This window comes from Telmatherina bonti (genome assembly GCF_933228915.1).
Source record: "Telmatherina bonti genome assembly, chromosome: 6".
Taxonomy (NCBI): Eukaryota; Metazoa; Chordata; class Actinopteri; order Atheriniformes; family Telmatherinidae; genus Telmatherina; species Telmatherina bonti.
The window spans coordinates 36,140,978-36,167,152 of NC_136624.1; the positions used below are offsets into that span (position 1 = coordinate 36,140,978).

Consider the following 26,175-nt stretch of genomic DNA (forward strand, 5'->3'; position numbering starts at 1 on the left):
TAAAGAGTCCCACAAACTAACACTGTTTTCGTGCGTTTATAAACAGAATAAGAACCGTACATCTTCTGCTTATTGTGGGTCAGAAAAAATACCTTCCAGGTGCATCACCGCCAGAATGAAACAACCGAGATCCTTCCGCCTAATTGAGTTGAGCCGCTGCACCTGTTTCCACGTCGCTTCTCCCTCCGCCGCCTGCCTGACCGCATCACCTCCTCCCGAGCAGGGCAGGCGCGAGACTCCGGAGCAGCTGCAAGTCCAGCTGTTTGTCTGCAAGCTGCTCGTGGGGATATTCTGTTATCGATGTGAGAATTTGAATGAATCGCTGAAAACGCCAGCTGGAGCAATGGGAGCGTTTGGAGTGATAATAGGGGTTTTGCACTACGCCGGACTTTACGTTCAACTTAACGCGGCTCTGAAGGACGGATACCGGGAGGTGGATAACCACGTCTCTGGAAACGGTAAGTTGTTAGTAGTCTTCTGGCAAAACAGTGTGTTTTGCGTTAGTCTATGTTTTTGGGTGGATTTTCAGTATCATTACTTTTCGTCATGAAGATGAGGCACTACTGTTTAGTCCTAAAATGGTGAGTTCAAATACCAAAAAGGTTTTGTAAAACTGCATAAATATAGCCTAACTTGAATGTTTAAGATTAGATGTTAACTCTTTCATGCCCTACATGCAGATTCAGCAGAGCCCACTCAACACAACACAAAGATTGCCTTTCTCCATGTAATCCTGCACTTTAAGAAACAGCTGTAGTCTAACTGGGATCAATCTAAATGTATCTTTGACCTAATTTAGGAGTAGAAATAAGCAGGTTACCTTTGAAATAATCAGCATCACAGGAAATATAAGGGGTTATAAAAACATCATTTCAAACTAAATTGACAGCTATCATGTGATCTGCACTTTATTTCAGATATCTGGTGGAGCATCGATCAGAGTTTAAGATTTTTTTTTTTTTTTTTAATTAGCTTTATGCTTATAAAAACATTTGCACCAACATCAAATGATTTAAATGAATCTTTTGTTAAACTTTGAACATATTTCAGTCAACAACTTTGCTCGTCTTGTTGGAACAAAATGAAACATCTCTGTAGTCTCGGTTTGGCACATACTGCTGCTTCCTTCGCACTCTTAGAGGTTTAGCTTTGTTTGCTGTTATTTGGTGTTTACTGATGCATTTAAATGAAATTGCCTTGTCAGTCTGTCATTTATCACTTATGAAGGTCTACTCTAAGATATAGGCCCCTGAACATATTTGTTTGTAAAACTAAATGTTAAATGTTATATTGTTTTATTCTGTGATCCACTGATGTAGCGAAATAATTGGCAACTGCTGTGAATGAAAGAAGGGACCTAGATTGTGTTAAAAAAAATGTGATTCTGACCCTGCTGCATCACACTAAAGAACCATTTTTACATCTAAATATGTATCTATATTCTCTAGAGTACAGACATAAATGACATTCTATAAATAATTTATAGTATTGTATTTATGATAACATAATTTTATCTTGTTGTATTTGGGAATACACAACGCACCATTTAATGGTATTTTTCTTTTCATTTGACTTTTTTACTGATTTTATTCAGATATGAGTGCATCTGCTCCAACCATAGCACATCTTCAAAGTCAAATTATGATATATTTGATATATGCAATGTTCAAATGCACATTCTTGAGTAGTTTAATGGAAAATAAATATATCCCAACATATGCTGTAGCTAGCTTTTGGTGCACAGAGACCCGGAAGTGCTTCCTGATTACGAAAACACAATGTTGTGTAAGAAATTATTAAAGTTAAATTTAAAGTTTGGATTAATTTATATTTATTGTTGCAATAAAGAAGACACACAGCAGTTTCATAGTAATGTTTCAATCTACCCACATGTACATCCTTGCACATGTTTTATATACAATTTATATATATATATATATATATATATATATATATATATATATATATATATATGTATGTATGTATGTACACGCTTTATCGTCTCTAATTTGTTACATTTGAAAGAAAGGCATCCTATCATTTTTAACATTGTTCATATTCCTGATCATTTCAAGTTTCAAACGTTCACACATGGATTTGAGATGTTTCTGTTTTTAAGGAGGGTTGAGAAATGAGGTCACTGAGCAACTCTTCAGTCTCTACATGGAATCAACATTTGGGCAGAAATAATGTTGGGCTTACAAGGACTCAGAAATCACAGGACAGAAGATGTTTAGTGCAACATGGTCAGGATGTCAGGAGATGGAGCAACGTGCTCCAAACAATAAATTTATTGTTTGTATATCTGCACAAATAACCGATATGGAATAATTAAGCCTCAACCTCGTCATCATGTGTCTCTAGATTATCTGCTCACCGGTAGCCTAAGATCCAGAACACGGATAATGAAAAACAGCACGTAAAATCTAGAAAAACTGGGCGTCAGACTACTGACCTTAACATTCATCCGTTCCGACTGTTCTGTCTGACCTGAAAGAAGTTCCTCTCAGGAATAAAAAAAAAAGTAGATTCAGAAAAAAACATGTTGTTTTCATCTGTGCAGAAAGACAGCACCAGCAGCAGTAAACTAGAGTTGTGGCATCTTTTGTGGCTTACTAATCCTCAGGAGATTTCTTCTTTTCTTTTTCAAATCACGCTCTTTGATAAATTGCACAAGCTGTGCGGAGCTGAGCCTTCATGCAGAGCAGAGAGGCTGCGTGCACGGTTCTGGAGAGTGCCTGTTAGATTCAGCCGTGGCTCATTTGTTTCAGATAAGTGCATGTGGCCCTTGCACCTCAGTTTCCACTTGAGTTGAATCGTAGATCGAATCTCCTGCAACGAAGAATTAGACATTTTATGTGGAGACGAATGGCCCTGAAAGAAGTTTCACCTCGTTGTTTGCAACATGTCTCAAATTCTGATTGTGCATGAAGGTCAAGTCTCAGTAGTAAAAAAAAAAAAAAATGAAAACTTCATGCAAATGCGGTCTTGATGTGACTTTTTGTCCTTGAAGAGAACATAATGCGCACATACAGTAAAGTGATGATGAATCCACACACGGTTCCATCATGTCACCATTCCAGAGCAATGGCGGGGATGTTCAGGCTCTCTGGTAGTGTTCAACCTCTTATCCATTGTACATTATACCACTCTAACAGTGTGGGGCCATGTACCGATTCATTAAGTGTCCAAGACGTCTGGGATCCTCTGCCAGACCACAGCTTGGTGTCCTCTTAATGAGGACAGCCCAGGCAGTTTTCATTGGCCCTCAGTTTAGAGGAGCTCTGACAGTGCAACACTGGGAGGGGGGCAGCAGATTATACAGTCATACTGTCACAGCAGAGGGTGCTGGCGGAGGAAAGAGCGGCATAGTCAAGGAACAAACACCTCGACAGTATCCTGAAGCGAGCATGTGGGAGCATGAAGCATCCTTCATGCTCCCACATTTTAGATGTGGGAGCATGAAGGTAAAGATGCTGATGTAATCGCCCGGTCGAGTTATAGTTAAGTCTAGTTAGGTAGAAACTTCAGAAAATGCTTTGATGCAACATTGTTAACAAATAAAACTGATATTTCTGCAGAGTTTATTGGGATAAAATACAGAACTGGGAAAAAATATTTTAAGAGACTCTTAGAGAAAGCAGTTTATTCTTAAATAGTGTTTGGGGTGACATGTTACGCTGTTAGTGGTTTTCCCAGTGGCTAAACAGAAAAAAAAAACACTGCTGGAAAAGAACCTTTGATGTAAAGAAATGGCTGCAGGTGCTGCAATGATGGCTAATGCTTCGTACCAGTCCGTTTTGAGAAAACATCATGAAATCGCCATGAAATGAAAAGATGGCTTATAAATTTCCCGTTGAGTGCATTTTCCTTATTGTTCCATTCAGAGATTTGTCCCTTTCTGTGCTATTCCATCAAGACCAGTCATGCGCTCTCACCCCTGAATGGTCAGGTGTGTTCAAAGCCGGTCCTCGGGGGGCCGTTGTCATGCAGGGTTTTTTTTTTTTTTTTTTCCCTGTTCCTACACACCTGGTTCACATAAAACAGACCCAGTGACCTATGAGGATTTGCACAGTGACTGATTAATTTGACTCAGGTGTGTTGGAGCAGGAATAAATTAAAAAATTTGCAGGATTGTGGCCCTTGAAGACCAGAGCTGGACACTCCTCGTTTAACGGATTCATCTGTTCCAACAAGTGCCGCTTGAGTGACAATACATAAATGTTAAAAAATATATCTATTCTATTTTTTTTTTATAGTAATTAAATGGCAGAAATGAAGCTGTGAAATGTTGCAGGAAGCTAAAAGGTAAATACGAATACTTTAGGGCAGTGATCCTTACTGTTAATTCAACAAGAGCAGCACCCATTATACTAAGACAAACAGTGGTTGAAAGGCTGGCTTCTTGCGATCTGTTTTTTAACCATTTGCCACCCAGACACTGACTTCTATATACACACACACACACACACACACACACACATATATATATATATTGACATATATACGAAGCTACCAGTGGAGCAACTCTTTGGCAGAGTTTGGTGCAGCTGAAATCAGCTAAAACTGGCAACTCTGACAGGGTCAGTTTGGCCCGTTAGTAGAGCAAAGTTTTTGTAAGCAGCCTTCAGCTCTTGTTTGTGAAGAGAACTGCACCGTTAAAGATCACTGACATGTCTAGATAGCATTTTCAAAAAGCCAGTCGCCGTTTCACGAGCTGCAAGTCAAGAGTCAGTGAGCAGCATGCGGCTGCCTGAGGGAGTTACCAATCAGAAGTCTGTGTCCGGTTAGCAAATGGTTAAAAACCAGATAGCAAGAAGCCAGCAGCTAGCCTTTCAACCACTGTTACTGAGTGTGAGATTTACTCATTGGTTTGAAGGCAGGCGTTCTGGAAACATTTTGGACATGTTAAAAACAAGAACTGTACTAGACTGAAGGCAGGTTTACACTCGCTCTGCTCAAGCGTAGGGTCTGCAGGTGGCAGTCGGGCTGGTATTTGACCTGTTGAGTTTACCAGCAGAGTTCTTTTGTGATGTAGTGCTTCAATTACTGCTTCCTATTTTAGAACAACAGTGGGGACCAGTGGCCCTAATTCAGCCATAGACATACATATGTGTGTACGCTGGTGTGTGTATACATATATCTAGCCTATATATATATATATATATATATATATATATATATATATATATATATACATATACACACACATATATATATATATATATATATATATATATATATATATATATATATATATATATATATATATGTATGTATGTATGTATGTGTGTGTGTGTGTGTGTGTGTGTGTGTGTGTGTGTGTGTGTGTGTGTGTGTGTGTGTGTGTGTGTGTATATGTATATATATATATATGTGTATATGTATGCAATGTATGCATGTATGTATGTATGTATATACATTCGTCCTCAAATTTATGCATACCCTCTCAATAAAGAAGGAAAAAAACAAAAAAAAAAAAAAAAACAGCTGCCTGTGAAATAAGCTGAAATGGACAGACGTGATAATAAATAAAAGTTTTATAAAAACCCTTTCAATTTTTTTCTAATTCTGGTTTAATAAAAATATTTGCAAACAAATCTGATAAATGTTACGTCAGTCATAAACTAATATTTTGTTAAACTTCCACTCCTGTCAGGTGTTTTCTGTTCCTCCCAGTCAGACTTTTGCACCTGTTGACAGATATTTTCTCCCTCTGTTCATCAGAAAAGTGCTCTAATCTGTCCAGGACCAATTTGTTAGTTTGTTTTATTTTTTTCTTCAACTCAGTTAAGGGAAAAAACAAATTTCTTATATCACTAAATTATAATTTAGCAAATTATTGTTCCTTTTCTTTCAGCTATTTGAGTTTCCAGTTATTTGAGTGACTGTTTTAAAATAATCCTTTTTTAAATTAAAAGTTATTAATACATTTGAGGATAACTGTATGTGTGTATGTATATGTGTGAGTGTGTATGTATAACTGATAGAATTTGTATATTTTATAGTAAAACTTTGCGAACATCAGCAATGACATTTTGTTTACTTAAGCTTGTGTAAGCTCCTTTTCCATGGAAATTCCCCTTCAACGCCACTCCGACTAAAGTATGAAACTGGTTGAATCGGCTTCCACTTCAGTGCCTTTGAACTCAGCACAAAGTACTCATTGTGCCAAGATGAAGGCTCCTGCACTCAGTCATCTCATCTTAAAGAAAACACAAACACCATCACGTAAAAGTTTTCAAGGACAGCATAGTGGAACCGAGCGTAACGTTGTCTTTCATCACTGGGTGGTGCAGATGGAGTGCAGTTTGCAAGCTAGAAAAGGCCTTTGAGCACCGGTACATGTTGTCAACAACACATGCTGCATCATGTTGTCACATACTGAGAGGAAGCGCAGAAATAGCTTCTCGGTCCAGTGTCCCAAGGGCCATGAAAAATTCACTCTACAGGCCCGAAGTGTTGGTGGCAACAGGCAGACAGCTGCCTGCGTGATTACAGGCCACCATTCTTATTTGATTATTTTTCCTTCCACCTTGAATTCAGGCTGAAGGTCTTGCAGCGAATGTTTATTTCCCCAAGGAGATCCCTGTCTGTTTGCTTCATGACTGATTCTGAAGCTAATGCAGCATTATTGACTCTCTGGGAAACTTGCTCGTGTCATTAGTGTTTTCTTCTTTTCTCAAGCTGTCACTTGCACGTCGACGGGGATGGCACAAAAATTCAAGGTGACAGTAATATTTGACTCATCTATGCTTTTTATTCAATCTGACGGCTAAATAATATCATCTTATTAGCAGCACTGATGGAAAACAGCACCCCTCGAGTCCTTAAAACATGTCTTAATTGTGATGTTTCTCACATTCACAAACCCAAAAGAACCATGTGGTTAGTTTGTTGCATGCAGAATTAAAGCTTAGATCAAGACAAATATCACCAGCAGGTCTCCTCATAGCTACGGTTTCCTGTTGTTTCAGCCGCCGTTCCCTCTGGGCCTCTTGGATTATTAAACACATTTATCAAATTGGTGAAATACCTTCTCCCAGATGGATGCTTTTCACAGGTTATTTACATTCATCTTGGTGGAACTGATGATAAGCCGGATATTTATGCCATGGTATTTACATTTTTGTTTCTCAGTCAATCATTTCTTCTCTTCAGTGGCCTGCAGATGTGACTCCAATGGAGACATTAAGTTAATGAACCCACTTTTATTATCTGTCCCCGTTGGGGAGACCCTTTTTTTTTTTAGCTAAAAAATGTTTGCATTGAACCAGAGGAGGATTTTTGCTATTCTTCCAACCTATGAGGGATTCATTTCAAATATGACTATGCAGGAAGTGACTGAGGCATAAAAACCGCCTAGCGTTGGACTTGGACCAGCTGTGAAACCAGCTTTATTCTTGGCTCAGATGCCTCAAGAGTGCTGGGAATCTTTTAAATGTCTGTATGAATGTTTTCCTTCAAAATACATTTAAAAAAATGGTTTCTTTTACGGTCATTTCTGTCAATGTCATTAGTATGTATCTTTAATTTTTTTAAATTGTATTGAATATTGTATCCTACATTATTTGTTGAAGAAATTTTTAATATTACTTTTTTTTTATAAAGATTTTTGTTGATAAATTCCTTTTTTTGTTCTCTCTGTTGTGTACATGCATTAATATTAATCACGATGTTTATGAAAATGATCAGAATGTAAATGAACCTAATGGACATTATTAGCGACTTTAGAGATTATTCCCTCCCAAATACAACGTAATCAGTCATTTCTACTATTCAGCTTCTTCCTGTTTGTAGGACAAAAGCATAAAAACTACAAAAATGGCTTCATGCGTCATGTATCATCGTAGTATCCAAGGCCTCCTGCTGCTATAGAAAGATTTTACAGTTTGCTAATTATGCTACATCATTAGCATCCAGAGCACTTTAGCTCATATTGTCAGGAATTTTGTATAAATTATAGTGTGTATATCCTGTACTTTAGCTCAATTTTCCCAAAGACGGGGTTGCAACCCACATGTGGGTCACAGGAGATCTTATTTGGGTCGTCAAAGTTTTCCTTCAGTCCGCTGCACTGACCAAGATTCATATGTGTAGTTCATATGTAGTTCATTTATCAGCCACATCAGGAAGCTAGTTGGGTTTTTTTTAGAATGTCTGAAATAAACAAAAAGATGAGATAAATCCCCCTCGTGTTGTTTTAATATCCAGAACATCCAGATCTGTTCCAAAGTGCTGAAAGAAGGAACCAGAATAGTTTTTTTTCTATTTAATTTCTTATACTCTCTGTTGGGAAAAATAAGTTGCATGAATTAATAATAAAACCATGCAACATTTTTTTTAAAATACTGTATTTTACCTCTACAGATAAATGCAATGATACTTTTTTGTTAATTAGTGATATTTTGAATTTATCACGATTTATGATTTATTTTAATGTATTCTATAAAATATTTAAACAAAATAACATATAATCATAATTATGTAAATCTAGTATAAAATATAAGTATAATTTTCTTTTCATATTTATTGCAATGGCAAACTTGTGTAATAACTTCATCTTCATCTTCATGCCCTTTATCCGGGGTTGGGTCACGGGGGCAGCAGCCTAAGCAGGGAAGCCCAGACTTCCCTCTCCCCAGCCACATTTGCCAACTCTGTGGGGGGGATCCCGAGGCGTTCCTAGGCCAGCCAAGACATATAATCCCTCCAGCGTGTCCTGGGTCTTCCCCGGGGTCTCCTCCCAGAGGGATGTGCCTGAAACACCTCACCAGAGAGGTCCAGGAGGCATCCTGACCAGATGCCCGAGCCACCTCAACTGGTTCCTCTCGATGCGGTGGAGCAGGGACTCTACTCTGAGCCCCTCCCGGATGACCGAGCTCCTCACCCTATCTCAAAGGGTGAGCCCGGCCACCCTGCGGAGGAAACTCATTTCAGCCGCCTGTTAACGAGATCTCGTTCTTTCGGTCACGACCCACAGCTCATGACCATAGGTGAGGGTAGGAACGTAGATCGACTGGTAAATCGAGAGCTTCGCCTTCTGGCTCAGCTCCTTCTTCACCACGACAGACCGGCGCAGAGTCCACAGTCTACTGCAGACGCCGCACCGATCCGTCTGTCGATCTCGCGCTCCATCCTTCCCTCACTCGTGAACAAGACTCCGAGATATTTAAACTCCTCCACTTGAGGCAGGACCTCACTCCCGACCCGGAGAGGGAAATCCACCCTATTCCGGCTGAGGACCATGGTCTCAGATTTGGAGGTGCTGATTCTCATCCCAGCCGCTTCACACTCGACAGCGAATCGCTCAAGTGAGAGCTGGAGATCACGACCAGATGAAGCCAACAGGACCACGTCATCCGCAAAAAGCAGGGACCCAATCCTGAGGCCACCGAGCCGGATCCCCTCAACACCTCGGCTGTGCCGAGAAATTCTGTCCATATAAGTTATGAACAGAATCGGTGATAAAGGGCAGCCTTGGCGGAGTCCAACCCTCACCGGAAACGAATCAGACTTACTACCGGCAATGCGGACCAAGCTCTGACACCTGTCGGACAGGGACCGGACAGCTCGCACAAGGGGGTCCGGTACCCCATTCTCCTGGAGTACCCCCAACAGGAGTCCCCGGGGGACACGGTTGAACGCTTTCTCCAGGTCCACAAAGCACATGTAGACTGGTTGGGCAAACTCCCATGCCCCCTCCAGGACCCCAAAGAGGGTATAGAGCTGGTCCACTGTTCAGTGACCAGGACGAAAACCACACTGCTCCTCCTCAATCCGAGATTTGACTATCCGGCGGACCCTCCTCTCCAGGACCCCTGAATAGACCTTACCAGGGAGGCTGAGGAGTGTGATTCCCCTGTAATTAGAACACACCCTCCAGTCCCCCTTCTTAAAAAGGGGGACCACCACCCCAGTCTGCCAATCCAGCGGCACTGCCCCCGATGTCCACGCGATGCTGCAGAGGCGTGTCAGCCAGGACAGCCCCACAGCATCCAGAGCCTGAAGGAACTCCGGGCGGATCTCATCCACCCCCGGGGCCTTACATGTTGTGTAATAACATTATGTTCAATTATATATATATTTATTTATTTATTTATTTATTTATTCTGCAGTGAGTAGAAACTTATTGGACAACTTACTAATATCCACTGAAGTGGTTTATTTTCAAAAATGCCCTCCTCATTCATGAATTTGCAAGAAAAAAAACTAGTAGATAGGTGTCCACTATATGGCCACTATGCATAAAAATGGTTAAGATCATCCCGCTTGCTTATAAAGCCATTTAGACATTTTTTTCTTTTATTTCAGGTGTTTTGCAAGAAAGAAAAAAAAAATTCCAGTTAAAACTTTTCTCAAAAAGTTAGAAAAATTAGAAGATACTTCAAACCAGGCATTTTAAGTTGCAACAATCACAAAATAAAAAATTCTGAGAAATTGCTTTATTATTTATTTACTTAACTTTTACCAGAAAAAGTCATCCCACTGAGAGTAAAATCTTCTTTTTCAGGGAGTCTTGGTCCAACACAGACAGCAACAAATACAAACAAATCAAAAAACACAGTAACATAAGTTACCCCGTTAACCTTCATCACACTGCATAAAAAATTACGTTTGTCCTCATGAAACTGCATTCTTTTTCACAAACAGAAAAAAAATCATGCCTTCCTGTTTCAAAAGCAACACGACTCGATCGTCTGCTCTGTCACCCTTTGCATCTTTTACTTGGTCTGCATACTGATTAGTCTCGCGGATGAACAGAGCAATGATCTTTTCATTGAAGAATAGCTCAAACAGTTCCCTTTCAGAAACATCATTGTCTTCTAAATGGGGCCCTGCAAATTCATGAACATTGAACTGTGTTAATGTATTTCAGCGCATTCATGCGCCGGCAGCTGACAAGTGCTTGCAAAAAGCGGGCGCATGAATGCACTGGCAGTGTGTTGAAGGTTAAAACACACAAAAGACAAATAAGACTTAAAATGACTTTTTACAAAGTTCTCCTTGCAAGTTTCCAGTCTGAAAGACTGATGAACTGACAATGTATTTATTCTAATGTAGGACCTGTTGGTTTTATTGATCATAAGCAACCAATTTTATTGCAACACTTATCACGGTGTTTACTGTAGTGTTAAACAAGTACTTTTTAGAGTGCAGGGATTCTCAATCCTGGTCCATGAGTTTCTGTGTCCTGCAGGTTTACCCTGCTGGAACACGCCTGACTCAGACTCAAGATCTGCACGTGTCTGCAAAATACACATTAATTTGAATCAGGTGTGTTGCAGCAGGGACCTTTGGAAAACCTGCAGGACACTGAAACTCACCAGGACTGAAGGTCCCTGCTCAAGCGTTTCCCTTTAAAGTCAATGAGATCGCCAGCATGCTGAAAGTCAGGAGCGACTTTTAAACTTTAATCAGTCTGGTGAAGTTTGTGCTAATCAAACTGAGTTTTTGCTGTCGCCCAGCTGATGTGCCTGTAAAATCTACAAGCAGTGATATTCTTGCAGTTACAAACGGTGAGACTCCTCAATCTGGAGAAGTGAATTTCTTTCTGTTGTGCCAGTGGGTCAGATTATTTCCAGTATGGAGAATCCTGCTGTCATTATGTGTTTCTGTGAGATCAGACTGCTGGATGATGCTGCATCGTCGCTTCTTCCTCACTACGTTAGTTGCTGCTCATAAACATCCAAGCAAATCTTTGAAATGTCCTGTTTTTGCGTAATAATCCCAGACTCATAGTTCGCACATTTTCATTTCAGATACCACCCCCCCCCCTGCTTCCATCAGGACTTTGGCCACTTCTGGTACTCATTGTCGCTCTCAGGACCGTCTCTGAACTTTCGCTTGTTTTTATTTTGCATTTAGAGACCAAAGAGAGAGGTCATTATGCTTGTGGTCACATTGTAAAGATTTCCTTCTTTGTTTGAAACTAATGTGCATGTCTTGTGATCTTTGAACAGTGAGTTGAATGTAACATCAGCCATGTTCTTCTAATGGTTTGACAAAGAAAAGCTGTAGCTCACATTACAAGCTCTCACAAGCACACATACATGAACAAGGCAAGATGCAGGTTTCACGCTTGCTTTTCCTTCATGCTAAGAAAACCTTTGTAATGTAGTCATCCTAAAACAGCCCAACTCTCTCCGTAGCAGGGAGGGTGAGACAGAAAGAATCGATGTGCGCAGACTGGATCTGGGCCTTGCATTTTTCCAGGAACCTGAAGTGAGAAATGATTTCACTGTTAATAGAAGAGGCCGGTCTCCTGTGGGTTTGAGCAATTTGTTGGTATTTGTTTGAATATTTATATTCTCCACTGCATTGTTTTCTTTCATGATGCTCTTGCCTTTTCATTTTTAATGAGTCCACGGTGGGCAGCGAGAAGCTGATCCAGCGCTCTCATGGCCCTGCTTCTGTCATCGCTCTCTGAGCTAGAGGGTGAATAATATTGAAGAGCCCCATTTTAAAAATGCATGTACTGTAAGTGCAGCTTCAAACGATGATCCCTTGCCCCTGCTTGAGGATGGCTCTGACAGTACTGCCTTTATGAAAATCTATACTTAGACAAGGCCAAGACAAGCAAACTCATTCTTTGCCAGCTCTATAGTGTTATAAATGAGGCAGCCTGGTGTGCTCAAGATTTCCCTGGAAGTCAATATTCCCTTCAGAACTACATGTTTTTCATCTTTTTTTCAAGCGGGGGCTCTGAAAATTTTGCCCGTGGAGTCAGCTTTTGTGTTGATTTAGCATTCTGCCAAGGTTATGGGATTGATTTCTGGAGATGCTGCTGTGATTAAAGTCGGGAAACAGTTGGACGTCTGCTGAGCAGGCTTGCTTCATGTAAGGCCTGACGTGTACACAGCACACACCAGCAGACAGTCTGTTTGTCAACAAGTCATGTTGCAAAGGCCAGTTGATGGGTTTGGGGGGGGGGGGGGGGGCTTGCTTTGCAAACTGAAAGGCAATTTGACAAGTGTCAGAGGGATTATCAAGTCCTGTTTGAGGATCTGAGAGAACATCCAGTTTATGATCTGACCTGCAAACCATGCACACATCTAACACCAGCGGCGCTTACACCAAGGATGCAATAGCACATCAGACTTTCCATTCATATGTCGGATCAGTGATGAAGCACGAACCGTAACTGAAAACACTGATCAAACATCAGTGCAGTAATCATCTGCCAATCAAGCAACAACCACCATTTTCTTCTGTTTACTGACAAAAATCTAGATATTCAAATGTATGACACATGATCATGACACAGTCAGGCTGCACTACTGTAGTTGTCACTAAATGTTGGGGTGGATGGAGGCAGGATGAAGTTGCAGGATGCAAACAGACTTAGATGATGAGGTTTTAATGAATGATATCAGAAGATTGATTTTAAAATAACAGGACAGGCTACTGAGAGATTGCCTGTTTTGTTTTTCTGTCAGAATGTGCAGTGACAGGTTACGTGTTATACCCCTGAATTAGGGTAGAAAGAATCACACGAGTGATTATTACTGCGGTGGGTTTATTGCAATGCACAATACATTTTTTATATAAAAAATGCAAATGAAGTCATGAACAACCAAAAGACACAACTGCTTAGTTTCCCGTAGCAAAGCACGGATTGAGGTAAAACCATTACATCTCAAAATAGCATAAAACCTCAATTTGACTTCACCAAACTAGCATAAAACATGCTGTAATATGTTTAAAAACTGTAAACACCATCAAAACATTTACAGTGTTCATCATTACCTGAATTAGGGTAGAAAGTATCACTGAGGGATTATTACTGCTTCCCTCATGCGGTAGGTTTATTGCAATGAGGAAACGGCGCGCAACCCCCTAGTGGTAGGATGGACCAATCGATCACAGAGCAACAGGATTTAAGCCTCTTTAGTCGCTCACCCATGCATGATGGATTAGATTGAACAAGATAAAATTCTTATGAACAATGTATGAAAAGAATTAATCTTTTAGCTGTATCTAACTCGTAACGGAAATGTCTTTACTATTCGTAACAAACCTTGTTGCTTTTTTTAACCCTTTTTATCCATTTTAAAATAAATCACTTTATGAAATAAACCACATTATGAATTAATTCTTAAACTGTGGTTATGGGGAGAAATGTAAGCCTATGTTATCAACCATCACATACGCACCCCACCCGCAAGCATGGGGTGTTTGGTGGAATCAAAACACCCCAAAATGCAGCGTAGAAAGTAGTGTAGAGTTGATGGTTACTAACCTGGCATTCAAACGCCACAGCTAGGGGTGGGAAAATCGAATTTTAAAAAATCAAATATCTGGATTTTTTGCTTCTCTGGTTTTTTTTGTTAAAAAATAGATTTTTTTTTTTTAAATTAATAAAAATAATTCATTAAAAATTTTTTTGTTATTTTTATTGTTTTTATTGATCTTTTTACTTGTCTTCTTGTGCATTGTAGCAGCAGAATGATGGTCTGGCTACTGTGTTGTTTTTTCCTATATGAATTCAACAACAAAAAAAATAGTTTTATCCTTTTTTGTTTGTCTTTAATCTACAAAAATCAGCAATTTCGAAGAATTGTTAGAATCGCAATTTAAATCGAATTGGCACCCAAAGAAAAAATCGAATTGGGACAAAAGCATATTGTCACAGCCCTAGCCACAAGGCATCACAGTGAAAGATCAGTTCAAGTTCAGCGATGTCATGCCTGTCATGCAGATGCAGGTAATATTCAAACATAATCTTTTATGGTGGGATAGTGGTGGACATTTTGAAGTGTCTGGAGAGGTGATTATACTTTCATTTCAGAAAAAAAATCTGTGATGCATCTTGCATCCATTTCAAATCTACAATTACTCACATAATAATGATTTAAAGCCATGGGGCTCCATGCACAGTGAGATGCACACACATGGCAGTTCTCCCTGGATGTTGAACATCTGCTATAGCCAGCAGGCAAGGCTCCAGGAGATGTAGTCAGCTACTCAGGGAGCCCTGGAAGAGTCTCTTCATGCCAGATACAACCAAACCACTGCGCTCCACACAGAGTGCCCTCTCAGCGAAAGAGTCAGAGGAGGAAGGAAGTAAGGATGGGATCTGAATTACAGGAAGAAGAGAGAAAGTACAGAGCAGATCTGAGTGGAGAAAAGAGGCAGTAGGGTCCTCTAATAGGCATAAAGTAAGACTGAAAGTGTAATAGAAAAGGCAGTGAAAAGAGTAAATGTGTTTGCAGCTACAAGGGAGTTTTAGGAGTCTAGTAATCTGAAGGGAGACAGCAGGAGAGCTAAGGTGGCTTCAAGAAGAGAGGAAAATAGAGAAAAATCGCGCATTTGCAGAATTGTGGTCTTATTGGCTGACGGAGGAAATGGGAGAGTTCGGGAATTGCCTTGCAGCTCTAAGCTGATCCAACTGTAGCTCTTTACTGCTGAGAGTGTGAGGACTCCCCATGCAGCACTCTCCTTGACTCGACTTTGACTTCACACAGATGTGGAGACACATTTAGCTTCAGTAATTCTTCTTCACATCCCTTATTATACTATGCTGTAAGTTTTTTTAAATAAAGAATTGTTACTGATATTTAAAAAAAAAAAAAAAAAAATTTGGTTTGTTATTAGATATAAAGAAGTCAATATTTTCAATAAATCAAGGACAATTATCTAGAAATGCACAACATCTGTATCAGTCAGTATCGCTTTCATAATTAAATGTCAGCCTTATATAATTGGATTATTCAGATTCTTATTTAAAAAGGAAAATTTTAAGACATTGTTTGTATTCCAGGTTCTTTACATAGGAACACTAGAAGCTTGTGTGTGATATCAGATGTGTTTATAGGCTTTACTGAAACTGCACACCTATTTTTCGCTGCATTGTTTTCATAACCGCAGCTACGGATGAGATGGTAGAAAAGAATTCAGCAGAGGCTCCAGAACAGTGTTATCTGTGGTTGTGTGAGATCGCTCATGATAAAAATCAGCCTCTTTCTTCTACAAACTCAAATCCATGATATTATGCTCATATTTTTTATGTCCTCGTTTTTTAGGAATATAACAACCTTGATGATCCTGTCAAACTGGGATGTAAAAAGTTGTAACCAGGTAATAAACTGTTGCAGGGGAAGATGGAACTCAGCTTGTCTTCACTCTCAAATGCTTTTTCAAGCTCATATTCAATTATATGTGGTAATAAATAATTTGTTCCTTATAATAAGAACTAATAAAACATACAAGCAATCAGTTGACCATAAGAGGGCCAATCAGAGCACCCCATTACATCTATGTTATTTTTGCAATAATATGTTTTACTTGTGCTGAAACTTTTTAGTCTCTCTGGTGTTTAAAGCCTGCACACTGATACCTCAGCTAGGGCTGGGCGATATGACCTTTTAGTAACATCCCGATATTTTTATGGCATGTCACGATATACGATATATATCTCGATACTTACCTCAGCCTTGAATGAATGCTTTGGTGCATATAATCACATCAGTAAGATGATTTTGTTGCTCCATTAAAACATAATTGTTCATACTGCATTAAGATGTGCTGATTTTAAACATTCATGCCAAAAGGATGAAATTTTAATGAATTAATGTATTTATTGATCAGTTAAAGCAGTGGCAGAAACATGTCATTTTAAAACAAAATAAAGTGCCTTTGTATGATGTAATAAATGCAACATATGAAAATATGTGCTCTAGGGGGGGACTTTTCAAATGATGAAATAAATTTGTGGTACTACTACCTTTTGTGGCGACATTTTTGCGACATACTTTGCATATGACAGTTGTTTGGTAAACATCCTCTCTCCGGTATCCAAACCACCGCCAGATGATGGATCCTGTACTATTTTCTTCTATTCTTTTCTTTTTTTGCCACTGAAACAGTCTATCCCTTTGAAAATTTATTTTGAATACCATTAAAACCACATTGTATAAATCAGCTTTGTCCTGTTTTATTAAATGTTAAATTATCAAATATCAAATTTAACCAAAGGGTTGTTATGTGTTGTGGAATAGCTAGCTCTATGTCCAACCCACCTCCTTTATCTGGGCTTGGGACTGCCACAGTGACCCAAAAGAGACACTTTGACAGAGATACAGTTATGTTTTTTTTAATTATTTGTGTAGTTTTCTTACTTTTAGTTTAGTCTTTTAGTTTTAGCTTGCTTTGGGTTGATATATTATAAGGCTTTGCTTCATGGACACGTTTTTGAGTTGTCGTGTATTTTTTTTAATCGCAGAGTTTTAGCGTAGAAATCAGTCTTATAATACAGGCAGAATGTCCTCGTATCGTCTCTAATAAACGACTTCAGCCAGCTTTTAATTCAGGATTTGATTCCCACTGCTTTCTGTACTTTCTAGAGACATGTCGAGCTAGATAAATATGCTTGTGCCACACACAGTGGATGAGGTGAGTAAGTGACAGAGGCTGTGAATGTAATCAAATATAATTAATTATTTTGCGTGACGTGAAAAACTTTGTAATTTACGTCCCACTCTGTAATCAAGAGCGGGATCAGTGGCGGATTTGGCTGTTCATTGTGACTGTAGGTGGAGTCGTGCAGGTGTCCTCTCTGCTCCTCTGACTGGCTGCAGCTGCAGCTGGAGCGACCGAGTGTTTTAGGATGGGGAGAGACTCTCGTTCGTAACAATAACTTTACAATATGCGCTTTAAAGTCAGTCGCCAAAACACCAGGAAAGTCTCCAATAACTCCTGTAAAAGTTGCTAGATTTGTCGCTTGTCGCTTTCCAAAAAACGTCGCCAGATTTAGCGAGAAAGTCGCCAAGTTGGCAACAGTGGCTACACGCTGCCTCTCATGACGTAGCACGTAGCTCACGTTATGTACGTAACTAGGTGCGCTTGCTTTAACTCTCTGTGCAAAGCGGTGCAGAGTCGAGGAGGATGGAGAAAACCCCGCCCACAGCTAAAAACACCTGCGTGACAACAGGCTACTCGAATATGACAAATATAGACATTATTTATATCCCACAGGGGACTAGCCACGATATCTTGAGTATATTCGATATATTGCCCAGCCTTAGTGGACGGTAACCATCGCCTGAAGCAAGAGCCTCACAAAGGGATGAGCGGATTCAGAACTGCATCTCTGTTGCTGCCACTCAGGCAAAATGTTTAGCAAAACTTCAATCCTCGGCAACTGCGTCTTCAACTTTGAACATCTTGTTATGTCCAGTGGTCTCAGAAACAGCAGCAGTCATTCCCTGTCTAGCACCAGATTCAGCTGCTCTAACAGATTACCCAGATGATCTGGTGGCTGAGTTGAGCTGGATGGGAACTGTTGGGAAGAATCACTGCAGCACACTGAACTGGGAAACCATGGTGGCTAAGGACTGGGCCATCTCAGGCGGCTGCTCAGACAGAACACCTGCCTCTCTTCTGCTTAGTTTACCTGTTTTGGACTTATTTAATATCTTTTAATGGAATTTTTGGTGGGTTCTGCTAAACGCCTGCTTACCATCAACATATCTTAAAAAAAGCTAAACCAAAGACTAAATATAAACACCTACAACCATCAGTCATCTGCCTCTTTATGCCGATGGCTCCACAAATAAAGTCTAACAGTATATTAATAACACAAATAACACTATAGGGAAGGAATTATTGTAGGTGAAATTAGACTGGGACTTCAGTGTGTTTTCACAGCTTATTCTGAGTTGATTTAATGATCTGTTTAAGTAGTTTACATATTTATTTTTATGTGATGCTTTTCTAACAAGGTAGAGTAAAACAATGCTATACCTCAGTAAAACATGAGATTAATCATTTTAAAGCTACACTACTAGTCAAAAATGTGTGCAGACTTTTGATTGTTATGTCATTCAGTCATTTTCTGAACCCCTTGATTCTATTAGGGGTCATGGGGAAGCCGGAGCCTTTCCCAGTCATCATCAGACGAGAGGTAGGATACACCCTGGACAGGTCACCAGTCCATCACATTCCTTGTGATCGGTTAACCCAGAGGTCTTCAACTCGGTCTGCAATCCAGCAGGTTTCCCATGTATTCTGCTTCAACACACCTAAATCAAATTAAATGGATCTGACAGCGTATCAGGCTCTGCACTAACAATCAATAATTTGAATCAGCTGTCTTGGAGAAAGGATTCATGGAAACCTGCTGGATTGCAGAACTTGTAGGACCGAGTTGGAGATCTCTGAGATAAATTAACATGACTGATACTCATCAACTATTGAAGTACAATATTATTTTCTGCCTATAAAATCAAACAGTATGTTTTAAACATTTTAACACTCTGGGGACGCCGGCATTGTCGGCGATGCCAGGGACCATGTTGTGTTTAATCCAGCATAGCTTTCGAACCATAAAAGATAGAAACTTACATTTTTCCCCCTCTTAATCGGGAGACTCCGGGCTTTCAGACGGTAGTTCCGGCATCACTGTAGCCCATTCATCAGTGATACAGTGTTGTGTCAAAATAGGTGTTCCAATCAGAGCCGATGATGCGTCAGGAAACGCCTCCAAACAGTGTCAATCACTCTGCATCGGTGTCATTAGCAGTCGGATAGCTGCCTTCTGTATTTACAAGGCCGATAAATTCTGAAAACAGCAGCTTTTACGCACGCATACCATGCGTAGTTGTTCAAACAAACATTTGCATTAGTCAAGTAGTTTATTTCAACATAAACGACACGACGGCGTCGTAACAGATGTATAACTTGGTAACAGATACAGTGTGTGCAGCTGACAGGGATTTCGGAAAGCTGCGGTGCTTCAGTCCCTTTCAGTACCTTTAGTCATGCTTCGAAATAATACTCTTTATTTCAAGCAAAGGAGCCTCATTTACATAGCAGTTTATGATATTTCAATTAAAAATTTAAAAAAAACAAGGTATAGGACATTATGGAGCATTGAAAGGTGGTGTTTGTTAGCATTTAAACGAAAAAAAAAAAAAAAAAAAGTCAGGCGATGTTTATTTCTCTAAAATACCCTTGGTCCCCAGAGGGTTAACAAATGCACACCTATTTATATTGTTAATTCCAATGAATTTCCTCTCCACCTTTGTTAACGCGTCTGTATTTTTATATAAGAGACAGATTCATAACAGTGTTCCTACAGTTTTATTGTCACCAGCCGGCTCAGATGTAGGATGGAAGCTGTAAATTTTCAGTAATATGAGGTCTGTTACATCATATCTACCATAGTCCTTTGCTTTAATGTCCATAATCTTTTTATTTTTATTTCAAAAGCAGGAAAAATGTGTATGTAGAAATAAGTTGATGGCAACTCTGAAACTACAGATTCCCACAATCTAAAAGAAGATAATGCCACCATGTGGATCCAAGAGATGCCACAAATATTAGCTCAAAGTTCCACCATTCAGCTTCATAGAACACTTTTATTCATTATCCGTACCGCTAAGTCTGATTAAGGGTCGCGGAGGAGCTGGAGCCTATCCCGGGCAGTCTTTGGGAGGAAGGCGGGGTACACCCTGGACAGGTCGCCAGTCCATAACAGGGCAGAACAGTTTCAGTGTAAACTTATATATGATGATTAGTCAGACTGTGTCGCCTTGTACATGCTCAGGATGGGGGATTGTATTGAAGTCGGGATTAGAAGCAATCACTAGCTTTCTCTTAACTAGGCTATTTATTGTATTGTATGTATTTTAGTACTGTATTATTATTGTTATATGGATCCTTCTGGGTCAGAAATAAATATAGATAAATGGAAAAAAAATAGTATGAACTGGCTTGAATTGATGTCTGTAAAATGCCCTAAAATGACCTTGTTGTGAAGTAACGCAATGCAAATAAAGCTGAATAAAAATGAACAAGCAGGTTTTTCTCATGATGAATGTGCACCACTGTATTTCATACTGGCTGTGGTTCTGTGTTTCTGCTCCTAAAAGGTTAAAAAAAAGACGTGGTTCATTTTTTAGCAACGACTTCCCGTCTGCATTCTGTTTTCCTTAAAAGTTTTTCCAGATACACGGAAAAGAAAAAGAGCAGATAGCACGGCTGACAGAGAAGAGTTCTTCACGTTTTTATTTCCTTTTCTGTCAGCAAAGCTTTTACACATGCTGTTCATGGATCAACCTTTCACTAAAGGCCCTGCGTCCTTCGTGTGTGTGAGAGAATTATTTTAGGTTCCCTAACTTTCAGAACTTTTCCATCCATCACTCACAGCTCTTCTTTCTTTTCAACACACTTGTCTAAGTTCACCTCTGCCCTCCTCTGTTGGTTTCTTCCTCTCCTTCCTCCTCCTCTTCCTGTCTGGGAGCATAAAGGAAACTCTCCCCTGCTACTTAATGTCACCTCCTGACAAATGATGCTGTAAGCAGCAGTGCACCAAGGGTATAATTCTTGAGGTCTAAGTCAGTTGAATGTTCCTCTGTTCTCCATTTTTTTCCTTTAAGCTTCCTGTTCAGCCTCAGCATCATCGTTGCACAAGCCGGACAGGTTGCCAGATGCAAATATAATAGCAGACTCACCTGACCTGTGGTGTGCTGAGTTGAGCAAAAAATATAAAGTATTATTTGGGAGAGTATATGATATAAGATAGCAGGCTCTCCAGGATATTTCACACTCTGCTGAACTGGAGTTTGTTACCGGCTTCAGCCATAAACCATGTGAACACTGTCTGCACTGAGACCACTGAGCAGTTAAAGCCGTTTTTCTTCGCATTTTTCCTGATTTTATTGTAGTTTAAGAGAAGGCAGTGAAATTTTGTAAGCTTTTGAATAACTAGATATTTAATAACGTGCTCATACTTATTTTTTTTTATTTTTATTTAAAAAGGCATCCACCCCCAGCAGCATCTGTATGTTATCCTTATAGTTCTTTCAAATGCAGCCGGTGAGACTCGATAGGATGATGTTTGAATAAGGAGGATTTTTTTGTACAAATGTTCAGATTTGCCTTTATTCCGTACTATTTTCCATGCATTCTACTTCCACTCTGCATATCTTGTCATTTTAAAGGTAAATTCTAGATGAGAAGTGCTGCCGGAGTATTACACTTTAAAAATGAACCCTTTTCTGGACTTTTCTTTCATAGTATCTTTATTTCTCTGGCAGCTCTTTTTACAGAGGTCCCACATGACATCACAACCCACAGTGGCGAGGATGTAGAGATGGCCTGTTCCTTCCGCGGTGCGGGTCCTCCCTCCTACTCCCTGGAGATCCAGTGGTGGTACATCAAGGAGCACAGAGACTGGCAAGAGAAGACTCCCCTCATCACTAACAATGTAAGCTGAAAGGGAAAAAGCAGGTTTTCCTTTTTGCTTTGCTGAAACACTGAATAATTACACAGATATTTCCAGTCAGTGGTGCCCATCGTTCAGGATAGCGTGATGTTTTCCAAGCACAGTAAACTCTCCGGATTAACTGATGATCGCTTGGTTAAATAAAGTTTTCAATTGTTTTTTTATTCCTTTCAGTCTAATCAGTCAGTATAAAAGTCTCAAATCACAGTTATGTGGTTTAGGCTGTTTAATGTTGGATGTTAGTAGAAGCAAGTCTGGTTATTAGCCATTATTGATAAGTGTCTATGGAGAATAAAATTATTCATATCAAACATTAACTACAGAGCACTTCTGGAGAATTTGTGAACATATAACTATACCTAATATCGGTCTCAAGAGTATCTCCGACAGGTGAGTCTTGTACAGATATGTTACATAGTTAGACAGATAATAGAGGCTACAAATCTGAGCACAAACCTTCACAACCAGCAGTTATCACAGCATGCATACACAATAACACAGTTTCTCATTTCAAAATATAACAAAACATTTATTGAAGTAAAACACAATGAATATTGATCAGTTATAATGGGTGATTTGTTGGGGAGGGGGAGGTGTGTGTATGTGTGTGTAAAGATGTAAAAGCAAATTAAGGCAATGAAGCAGTCAGAAGCAGTTTGAAGAAATTCACTATTTGGCTGGTGAAGTCACAAGATGGCCACTGTTGCTACGGGAACAAGGATGTTACACGATACTGTTACCATACAGAAACTACCAGATAAAAAGCACCCAAAGAAGAACAGAAAAAAAAAAAAAACTGCGTCTGAATGTGCACACTATTCCTAATATGATGGCAACACCAACTTCTAGAGTTCTCCAAATGTCCAGAGAGAGAAAAAAAAAAAAAAGAATCGCGCTCACAATTACCCATCATGCATCTTGAAAAGTAGTGAGCATCGATGGTGACTAGATGGTCAATATAGACCACAATGCTTTGTAGCAGGAGCTCAAAATAGTGCAAGTGATACGAACGTCAAAGCAGGTTTAAAAAAACTGCTCATCATTCATTTGAATTTTTATTAATTAAATAAATATTCACCAAATAAAGAAAGACTGTAATGAAGCAGTAAGAGGCAGTTTGTGGTTGTCGTGGTGACAGCTGGTTGTCACGTGATCTGCGATGAGGAGAAAACAGCTGATTTCGTGTCTGAATCGGCAACAGAATGAGTAAACTACTGGGTTGTATAGTGCAGACCTGTGTAGTATCTGAGGGGTTAGGGACTAGTGTTACATTCGGACACAGTGTTTATGGTTTTATTCTACTTCTGCTGTTTTTTGTGGTGAACAATTTTGAAGTGGTACACCACTGTTACTCAACACTGCCCTCTAGTGGATAAACTGATTTCACAATGTAATAGACGCCTGACAGTGAAGGTGGCGACGTATGATAACGTTTAAAATGTACTTTATTTACGTATGTAAGGAAGCATAAATGGGCGTTTTTCCTGAAAAGCAAGTTTGTTCCTTTTCACAGTAAAAGTGTTCCATTTCATCTACAAAGCAATGCTTGGCTCCATGGTGTCCCAACAGAAGCTGTTGTGATTCTGTTTAACCTAAAAACCTTCAGAGCCAGAAATCATAGCTCCTCTTTCCTCTTCTCAAGCTGTGGCTAACACAGCCGCATGCCAACCACTTCCAGGACATCGAACCCTTCTGACAACTGTTACGACTGAACCGAAATCTCTACTGAATATCACTCGAGGTGAAATGTAATATTAGCCATGGCAGAAAGCCTCTGGCATGAAAATGAAGGTATAATTGCTGATTAGCATTTGCCAGCACTGGGGGAACAGGTCGACTCTCTCCCATCATGGGAGAGCTCATGCTCCCCTGTTGTGCCTCTAGACACTATAATTGGCACTGAGAAAGAAATAGATTTTCAAACTTTCACTTCACTGCATGCATAATTCATACCCATACCCATAAGAATACCTCTGTGCCTCTGCATACCCAATCACACACATATACTCTCCTTCTCTAAGTTATACATACATAGAGTGTGTGCCTGTGCACACATTTATACATGTTGGTTTGAGCATGCACACATATACATGTAAGACCTAACCCAAGAGAAAAGAAAAACAAGGAATCATGTAATTACTTGTCTTTCATTGCAGGTTGTAACCCTGGAGGAGGTGCCCAAAGACGCCACGAAAATTAGCGTGAGTAGCATCGACTCTCAGCGAGAACAAATCCAGCATTTATAAAAACAAGCTGTTTTTTCTCATCAGTATTTGCTCTTTTCATCATTTTAACACTACTGATCTTTCTAAAGGACACACGGCTTTACAGCCCTTCTTCTGTCTTTATCAGGTGGTAAAGGTGGCAGGCAGCAACATCTCCCACAAACTCCGGCTCTCCAGCGTCAAACCATCAGACGAGGGCACCTACGAGTGTCGCGTTATTGACCACAGCGGGCCAGTGGCGCAGCGCCATCGTGTCCGGGCCTACCTCCAGGTGCGACCTGAGGAGAGTCGGGACTTGGATGATGTCTAGCTACAGGAACCAGGATATAGATCACAGGGAAATCACCCCCACACATCCAACCAGAAAGATGGCAGGAAACTGAAGAAGGAAGCAACCGGCAGCCCTGCTGACATTGATGACAGCTGTGTGTTTTAGAGCATCTGCATGTTCATGACTTACCTCTGTAAGGAAGGACTGTCACCACAGTATCCACCACACAGATGACACATTGGTTCTAATCTGACTTTGCGTTGGTTTGTTGTTTATGCTGTTTGGAAGCCAGTGCCGTTGAGTACCAGTAGAGGGCGCTGACGGCACATCAGGCTTATTTTTCTTGTTTGAGGTTGATTTAATGTTTTTACTGCAACAGTAAAGGTTTAGTTAACGAAAAAAGTTTTAATTTTTTAATTTTATTATTGATGTCTTTAATAGTAAACAAAATAACACTGAGACTGAGTGATACAGACAGAAAATAGAGCCTTTCCTTTTCCCTCTATCGTTGTCTTGTTCCAAAATTCTTGCAATGTTTTCCAACAAATCCTTTGAGAGGCAAAAACTAACATGAATCTTTTCTGTCTTTATTTCTCTTAAAACTCATAAAAGTGCAATGATTTAAAAGAAATGTCAGAGAAAATGCAAATATTTTTCTTCATCTTATAGAAATTCCTCTTTTTTTTTCTGTTTTCACTGTAGACTTTTATGTTTACCACTAAAATAAAATGACTCAGAGCTGTTTAACCAAACAACAGAACCATAACTACCCAAACGTCATTTCTTAATCTGCAACGTGACTTTGTCACCCGATTTTAATGTCTGGATTGTGTTTGTTCTTAGTGCTGCTGGTTGGTATTTGATCTGTTAAATATATTTGTTTGAAATGTTATTTGCTCGCTATTTTTGTGATTCTCTACATGCTTTATTAAACGTTTGAAAGAAATTGATTACATTTAAAGGCACATAAGCCAAATCACAGTTGAATATCTAATAAACAATAATCTGAAGTGTTGCTGTAACATCTTTATAATAAAATGTATCTGTCACATGATGTTAATAAGCTTAATAGTTACATAAATTTGCTCAAGCTGTTTTTATTCTTATTTGCCTTAAAAGCTTGTGTGTGCCATTGATTGTGTTTATTCCACTATATTTTACAGAGTTTAAAATTACAAATTGTGAGACAAAGCTCCGTTTTTTTTCCCCATGAAGTTGGGATGTTGTGTAAGATGTTAAAAAAAAAAACAGACTACAGTGATTTGTCAATTCTTTTAAGCTTTATTCAATCAAACAAAACTATAAAAACAAGATGTTATATGTTTAAACTTTTTTTAAATTTTATTTTGTGCTTATTTACTCATTTTGACTTGGATGTCTGCAACATGTTCTAAAAAAGCTGCGGCAGGATTATGTTTACGACCGTGTTATAACACTCACTAAGCATTTGG

At 39.5% G+C, this 26,175-nt stretch overlaps 1 protein-coding gene across 1 annotated transcript; it reads left to right on the forward strand.

Moving 5' to 3' along the window:
- Positions 1–343: 343 nt before the first annotated feature.
- Positions 344–24,763, forward strand: vstm2lb (V-set and transmembrane domain containing 2 like b; the record flags this gene model as incomplete). The annotated part of the gene is made up of 4 exons (XM_079242822.1): positions 344–458; positions 22,041–22,210; positions 24,385–24,429; positions 24,581–24,763. The coding sequence occupies 4 exons, from the start codon at positions 344–346 to the stop codon at positions 24,761–24,763; spliced, it is 513 nt and encodes a 170-aa protein (XP_079098948.1).
- Between the last annotated feature and the right edge of the window lie 1,412 nt (positions 24,764–26,175).